This window comes from Gigantopelta aegis, chromosome 7, assembly GCF_016097555.1.
Source record: "Gigantopelta aegis isolate Gae_Host chromosome 7, Gae_host_genome, whole genome shotgun sequence".
Taxonomy (NCBI): domain Eukaryota; kingdom Metazoa; phylum Mollusca; class Gastropoda; order Neomphalida; family Peltospiridae; genus Gigantopelta; species Gigantopelta aegis.
The window spans coordinates 19,728,520-19,736,999 of NC_054705.1; the positions used below are offsets into that span (position 1 = coordinate 19,728,520).

Consider the following 8,480-nt stretch of genomic DNA (forward strand, 5'->3'; position numbering starts at 1 on the left):
ATGAAGTCAGCCTCAGGCAATAAACGCGGATTGGTCCTTTAATGAAGTCAGGTGTTTGTTTTTTGTTTATTTCAGTATTCGCACGTATATATGCCACAGGCAATAAACGCGGATTGGTCCTTTAATGAAGTCAGGTATTCAGTATTCTATATGCCTACAGCAGCGGATTGGTCCTTTATGAAGTCAGCTTTTTTTTTCTTTTTCTGCACGTATATTGCCTACAGGCAATAAACGCGGATTGGTCCTTTAATGAAGTCAGGTGTTTGTTTTTTGTTTATTTCAGTATTCGCACATATATATGCCTACAGGCAATAAAGGCGGATTGGTCCTTTAATGAAGTCAGGTGTTTGTTTTTTGTGGGTTTAAAAAAAAAAAAAATTATTTCAGTATTCACACGCATAGATATGCCTATAGGCAATAAACGCGGATCGGTCTTTTAATGACGTCAGGTGTGTAGTTTCTGTTTGTTTATTTCAGTTGTCATGTAGGAGGAGATATCACCGGCATCATCCCCGAACCCGTACGTGATCAAAACAGCTTCAGAACCGTCTTTACGTTCATGACCATCAAGTTCTCCAAGTCTGACGATCTCAGAATAATATTTGAGGCCAAGATGTGCCTCAAAGGAGATACCACGGGATGCACGGTAGGCCAACTCCTTTGTATTCTGCCTTGTGCAGAGATACGCTTTTGTCTTTCTGATTTAGTTTTAATTTTGTTTGTGTGTGCATGTGTGGTGAGTGCGTGTGTGATATAATTTTTCAACAAACCAAGTAAGTCCGCGTGTGCTTGTGTGCGTGCATGTGTGTGATATAATTGTTCAACAAACCAAGTAAATTCGTGTGTGATTGCATGCGTGCGTGTTTGCGTGCGTGCGTGATATAATTGTTAAACAAACCAAGTAAAGCAACGTTTAACATGGATCTGTCTTTTTGTGTCTGCCTGCCTGTCTGTCTATCATTTTGCCTGCCTGCCTGCCTGCCTGCCAGTCTGTCTATTATTTTGCTTGCCTGTCTTTTTGCGTGCCTTCCAGGCGTGCGACCGGCCTCGGTGGCGTCGTGGCAGGCCATCGGTCTACAGGCTGGTAGGTACTGGGTTCGGATCCCAGTCGAGGCATGGGATTTTTAATCCAGATACCGACTCCAAACCCTGAGTGAGTGCTCCGCAAGGCTCAATGGGTAGGTGTAAACCACTTGCACCGACCAGTGATCCATAACTGGTTCAACAAAGGCCATGGTTTGTGCTATCCTGCCTGTGGGAAGCGCAAATAAAAGATCCCTTGCTGCTAATCGGAAGATTAGCCCATGTAGTGGCGATAGCGGGTTTCCTCTCACAATCTGTGTGATCCTTAACCATATGTCTGACGCCATATAACCGTAAATAACCGTTATATTTGGATGTAAATATAATACTAAAACAGATAATATTTTTTATTTATTATTATTGTTAGCTAAGTATTTTGTATATAAATGCAAAGTGTAAAATGTACAGTTAAACATTACTCATTTCCAAAACGAAGTTAAACAAAGATACCTGATTGAGAAACATATCCACTACAGTAAAAACTGCTTTAATAAATTCGTTACCAAGTGGGCAATGTACCATTCCCTATTTGATATATAATCTTAAAATTACTTTTGTTCATTCATGTGTTTTCATCAGCCTCAACATGTCACGTGCAATTGATGTAAAGTAAAACACTTTCATATCTGTGTGCCTATTGTATATCCTACTTCTTTTTACAGACCACTGAAATGTTGTTATAAATAATGATAAATATGTACATAATCAAAACACGTGCGTGTGTGTGTTTGTGTGTGCATATTTGTTTTTCTTCTATCCTCCTTCTCTCTCTCCTTCTCTCTCACTCTCATTTTCATATATCATTATATACTTTCATTTAATCTAGATACTTGTTAAAATCCAGGCCCTTGTGAATATATTATTTTAATTAAGTCTGCCTATAAAGTAGTAACTACATTATGTGTGTATAAATTATATATAAAATTACTGTAACAACCCAAGTCTTTTCCCTTTACATAGGTTGATATTTGTCAACAAGGGACTGGTCAAGAAAAAATAAACAGTTATTAAAAAAAAAGAAAAAAAAAGTAACTGTTATTCTCTATATCTTTGCGCACGCAGGCTGTGTGTAATCAGAGAAGACGCCGAGCGATCGAGTCACGTGACACGAAGACGATTGAAGTGGTTATGAAGATCTGGGACTATACAGATAACACAGAGGACAATAAGAACACCGACCAGCAACCAGGTTTGTTTAGCAACAGCAACGACAACATCAGCATCAACATCATCATTATGATCACCATCAACAACAACAACAGCATCATCATCATCAACAACATCGACCACATCATCATCATCGACAATATCATCCTCATCATCCTCATCATCAACAACATCAACATCCTCATCATCAACAACAACATCAACAACAACATCATCATCAACAACATCATCACCATCGACAACATCATCATCATCAACAACAACAACATCATCATCATCTTCAACATCATCACCATCAACAACAACATCATCATCATCAACAACATCAACAACAACAACATCATCATCAACAACATCATCATCATCATCATCATTATGATCACCATCAACATCATCATTATGATCATCATCAACATCATCATCATGATCACCATCAACAACAACATCATCATCATCATCGACAATATCATCATCATCATTATCAACAACATCAACATCCTCATCATCAACAACATCAACAACAACAACATCAACAACATCATCATCAACAACATCATCATCATCGACAACATCATCATCATCAACAACAACATCATCATCATCTTCAACAACAACATCATCATCATCATCAACAACATCAACAACAACAACATCATCATCATCAACAACATCATCATCACCAACAACAACAATACCAAGCACACACCGCAGCTATTTGGGTTGTCTGTTCTGGACAGTGGGTTACACCTGACGCATACGGCCAACATTGTTGCGGCAATTTTTAACAAAGAAACTTCTGTTGCCAAGAGATCGAACATGGTGAACAAAATCGCCATCTACAGCAAAGATCTTCCGTGATGGCGACAAAAACTGCTGCACTGACCAATCAGTGTGAAATCTGTGGTCATATGATAGGCCTAATAAAATGGCAGAATGTATGGACGAGTGCTATATGGCCACAGACCACAATTAATTTCGCTATATCTTTCTATATAGTGTTAGTGGCTATAACAGTTTTATTAATATCAGCAGGCCCGTGGATTTTTGTATGTACCTTTGCCTGCCTGGGGGACACATACCCTGAAAAGGACAACCCCTATTGTCCAGCTCTTTCTCCCAGCATATTGGTTTAAACAGACACACCCTCTAAACCTGGCCGGAGTACACCCATTTTACACAAAAAACACTACTTTTGCATGGGCCGGAATTACCACAAACAAGTCTTCAATGTCAACAAGTTACACATGTTTACAAACTACATGTTCTCTAAAGGTGGTTTTATTGTTTTTGTCATCATTTTTCTTTTTTTTTCTTAGCGGGGCCGCATCCAGCAAAATATTTTGTTTGTTGTTGTTTGTTGCTTGTTTCTTTGCTTGTTTGTTGTCGTGTTGTTTGTGTTGTGTTTTTTTTGTGTGTGTGGGGTTTTTTTTGGAGGGGGGGGGGGGGTTGCCGGAGGGAAGGATGACTATTGGGGAAAAGAGCTCACGGAGCACTTCGTGAAAAGGGAAACCCAATGAAAAAGAAAAAGAAATATTTGAAACAAAAGCAACAAAAAAAAGGGAAGAAAACAAAAATAAATTTCAAGATATCTAAAATGATTTTATGAACCTGGGAGTTGGTGTTGGGATGGTGGGGCTAAATTGCATGCTTTTCCGGGAAATATTTAAATCTATATAGCTTGAAATGCAATTTCGTCACATCTGAATACACAATTGCCATTTTAAAATAGGTTTGGACTGTTTTAATGTGGATTTTCCCCTTGGTATCACTTTAAAATCCAATATCCTTTCTTTTTTTTTAAATGTAGTACCAATTTAGATGTTCTGAGAGTACGATTCGATCGCATGTGACAAGTCGGCCCGACTAATCGTATAATGAGAACGCGCCTTTAAAGTGACTTTCCTGATTTTGTTGCAATTTTTAAGATGTTATCGACTAAATGTGACTTTTTAACGATTGTAATTACATATCAAATATATTTTTCTGCATAAAATATTAGTGGCTGTATATTAAACATGTTTCTAATTGTTCTAATATTTGTACTAGGTTAAATTTAATTTTATTTCCTAAAATATAATTTTTTCGTACGTACGAAATTATTTGAATACAAAATCCAGTTTGGGCTTCTTACAAATATTAGGACAACCAGAAACACATTGAATATACAAACACTGATATTCTAAACAAGAAAATATATGTAATATGTATGTTTAATCATAGAAATATTTTATTAGTCGGAAACATCTTACAATGCAACAAATTCAGGAATGTTCCTTTACCTAAATGGCAGATTTTGATAGTTATATTTGTGTTTTCCAGACGGATCTCAAAACGAAGCGGCTCAAAGCTCCAACCTGTTTGGCATGAGTGACGGAATCCTTGCCGGCGTCATCGTGCTGTCCGTCGTGATCGTCATCGTGATCGTCGCCGTCGTCGTTTTCACTTATCGCGTCCTACGCAAGAAGAGAGAGATGAAGGAACCCGAAAACTATTACTAATTTGTGTGTTCACTCGCAGCGCCACTTCGACCATCATGATTACAAACTGTTTAATTCCCTATTGTATCATTGTATGTAACAGATGAAAATAACTGTTGATTTTTCTACTTAATTTTCGTTTTACTTAAAGGTGCATAATCCCATCACTGCTTCGACCTGTGACCACCATGATTTAGAAACTCTTTTATTGTATTCCCGATTACCGTAAATCCTGTAATAGAAGGCTAGGTGGTGTTGTTGTTTGTTTTTATGGAGTTGGGGGTTTGGTGTTTTTTCTTCTTTTTCTTCTTTTGGGGGGGGGGGGGGGGATGGGTGGGGGTGCCGACGCTTTGAGACCCGGTCTCTGTTTAAGACAGACTTCTATTTTTCTTTCATACAAAATTTTCGAAAATAGTGGTAAATTATTTTTAAAAAATAACAAATTTAATCGCCTATCACACATTCTTTTGTTTATAGATTGTGTGGTATTGAAGAATAAGATTATTATATGAAAGAACTTTTATTAACAAAAAAAACAACAAACCCCATAAGCTTTTGACGTCGTACAACGGAAGTGACAAGTATTACCTGTAATTAATCTGACTAAGCTAGAACAGAAGAGACAGGCGTCAAAGTAAAGATGGCCTCTATTCGAGGCAGGCCTCTATTGAAGGGTGTACTGTATCTCATTGTATGCTGAAATTAACTATGTAGATTTTTCTACTTCACTTTTGTTTTACTTAATGGTGTATAGTCCACTTAAAAATATTGTTGTCTGGCATCTCTGGTTTAAACGTACGTTTTAATTTATTGCTTAGAATAATATCTGTTTGTGTACTCCTTTGTATTCTTGGTTGTCGTAATGTCTGGTGAAGCTCGGTTCAGTTATTTCGTGCCCACTGGACTGAATTAAACAGCTTTTGCACTGGCTAAATAAATCTTAAGAACATTTCTCGATAACAATGGTTGAAACATATGTACAGCTTACTTAATTGCTTACAATAATATCCGTTTGTGTAGGCCCTGTGTGTTTTTGGTTGTCGTAATGTCTATTGAAGCTCACAACAGTTATTGTTTGCCCACTGAACATAATAAACATTTTTTACCCTGGCTAAATACATCTAACATTATTGCATTGTATCTCGGGTTAAAACTAGTTTAAATTATTGCTTAGAATATTCGTTTATCTACGACCTGTGTGAACGTAGTTGTCGTAATATCTTCAGAAGCTAAGGACAGTTATTTCTTGCTCACTGGCCTGAATTAACCAGTTTTTGCCATGTCTAAATAAATTTAAGAACATTGCGCTGTATCTCTGGTTGAAACTACAGTTTCATTTATTCCTTATAATATTCGTTTATCTACGACCTGTGAACGTAGTTGTCGTAATATCCTCAGATGCTTAGGACAGTTTTTTCTTGCTCACTGGCCGGAATTAACCAGCCTTTGCACAGTCACCCTTATGGGAATAATATTCAGTGTAGATAACTTGATATATTTGCGAAGTTTCTGATCCATGTCCTATTATTTCACATAAGATATTTTTAACAAAATATATGTTAGTGGATTGAAGCTTTGAACTTTATGACGACATTATTAATTTGGTTTGTCTCTACACAATGTTTATGGTGCGTATTGTTCAAATAGTTTGTAGACGCAGTATGTGCAGCGTCAAGAACGAAAGAGTGCTTTTAGTTTACAAATGTCTTCTTTTTGTAATTAAAACAGCAAGAATAAATATGATGTTAAAAAATGGTTGATTTATGTATCTAGAATTGAATGCTAAATCGTGTTTCAAAATGTCTTTATTCCAAGATTAATTCGAGTTGCGTCCCTTTTCGGACTGTTATAAAGATTGAACATATTTCAAACTTTAGGTGGTGAAGATGTACTCGTTTTAGTAAAATGACGCCATAACTTCAATCATAAGGACAATTCTCTTCTTCCTCGGCAACAAATTAAGCTTTTTCTTGTTTAATTGCTACATATTTTTATATTTATATGTTCGGGGTATGTAAATCTATAGAGGCGAGCTTCCTACAGAATACAATGGGATTTGAAAACAGGTATGATAAAATTGAAACTGATTCCCTGTGAAAATTGATGCTTATTAATTTTTAAACAAAATCTTCAAATCTCTTAAATTTCATATGCCACCCCATTTTCTTGAAGCTGTATTAAATGTATATAGCTTTCACGCGTTTTGTTTTATACCGTCAGGATATGTTGATAACAGTTTTATTTGTTAAAAATGATAACATCGTCGGCAATGAGAACTGTTTACTTGTTAGCTTAGAAATGCCCTTTTTTTTCAATCCGAAGAAGGACATAACGTTATTACTGTGTCGGGATTATTGTTACTGCCCCACACACACCCCCCCTCCCCCGTTATTTACGACTATATGCTGCCCTGTTCATATCAAGTTATCTTTCTATAACTATATGTTTATTGTGTTTGCTATTTAATATATTAGACGCTTATATATGTCTCTTTCTTGCATTTCATAAAATGGGTTTCAAACCAAAATAGTGTGTTGTGTTTGATTTAATTTACAAATGAATGGATGTTGTGTTGTGTTTGATTTAACGTACAAATGAATGGTTGTTATGTTGTGTTTGATTTAACGTAACAAATGAATAGTTGAAGTGTTGTGTTTGATTTAACTTTGACAAATGAATGGTTGTTGTGTTGTGTTTGATTTAACTTAACAAATGAATAGTTGTTGTGTTGTGTTTGATTTAACTTAACAAATGAATAGTTGTTGTGTTGTGTTTGATTTAACTTAACAAATGAATAGTTGAAGTGTTGTGTTTGATTTAACTTAACAAATGAATAGTTGTTGTGTTGTGTTTGATTTAACTTAACAAATGAATAGTTGTTGTGTTGTGTTTGATTGGGCCATTTCTTGTTCCAGCCAGTGCTGATATATCAAAGGTCGTGGGATGGTGCATATAAATGATCCCTTGCTACTAATGGAAAAAAAATGTAGCGGGTTTCCTCTCTAAGACTATATGTCAAAAGTACCAAATATTTGTCATCCAATAGTCGATGATTAATAAATCAATGTGCTCTAGTGGTGTCGCTAAAAACATTTTATGAACCACAATATATTTTAGAACAATGTTTGCCTTGATTATGTTTAAAGGGACATTCCTGCGTTTATTGCATTGTAAGATGTTTCCGACTAATAACATATTTCTACGATTAAACTTGCATATTAAATATATTTTCTTGTTTAGATATCGGTGGCTGTATATTCAATGTGTTTCTGGTCGTCTTAATATTTGTAAGACGCCCAAACTGGATACAAAAATTCAGGAAAAATAATTAAATTTAACCTAGTAGAAATATTAGAACGATTAGAAACATGTTTACTATACAGCTACTAATATTTTATGCAAACAAATATTTTTGTACGTAATTACAATCGTTAAAAAGTATCTGTTAGTCGATAACATTAAAAGTTGCAGCAAACTCAGGAATGTCCCTTTAACAAAACACTTATGTCAAACATTATTTACAAGTGAAACTTTGAAATCCTTCCTGTTGGCGTATCCGTGAATGCTCGCTTGTTACGGGGAGGGGGGGGGGGGGGGGGGCAATTCCGTTTTTTCTTCCAGTTGACTCGGAATATCTCTGCGGCAGATTGACGGATTTTTACGGAGATTATTGGCCCAAGTGTTCCGTGTATAAATTCTAGCGAAAATGTTCCGAGTGAAATTTAGACTTTACGAAAAGATGCGAGGTGTTCC

At 36.0% G+C, this 8,480-nt stretch overlaps 1 protein-coding gene across 1 annotated transcript in view; it reads left to right on the plus strand.

Annotated features, from left to right (window-relative positions):
- The window catches only part of LOC121376918, a 51,070-nt gene extending 43,816 nt beyond the window's left edge, over nt 1-7,254 (plus strand). Inside the window, exons 11-13 of the mRNA XM_041504722.1 lie at nt 478-646; nt 2,146-2,272; nt 4,570-7,254. Coding sequence (XP_041360656.1) covers nt 478-646; nt 2,146-2,272; nt 4,570-4,748 — 475 coding nt within the window. The 3' untranslated portion in view covers nt 4,749-7,254. The remainder of the gene's footprint in view (nt 1-477; nt 647-2,145; nt 2,273-4,569) is intronic.
- The last annotated feature ends 1,226 nt before the right edge of the window (nt 7,255-8,480 follow it).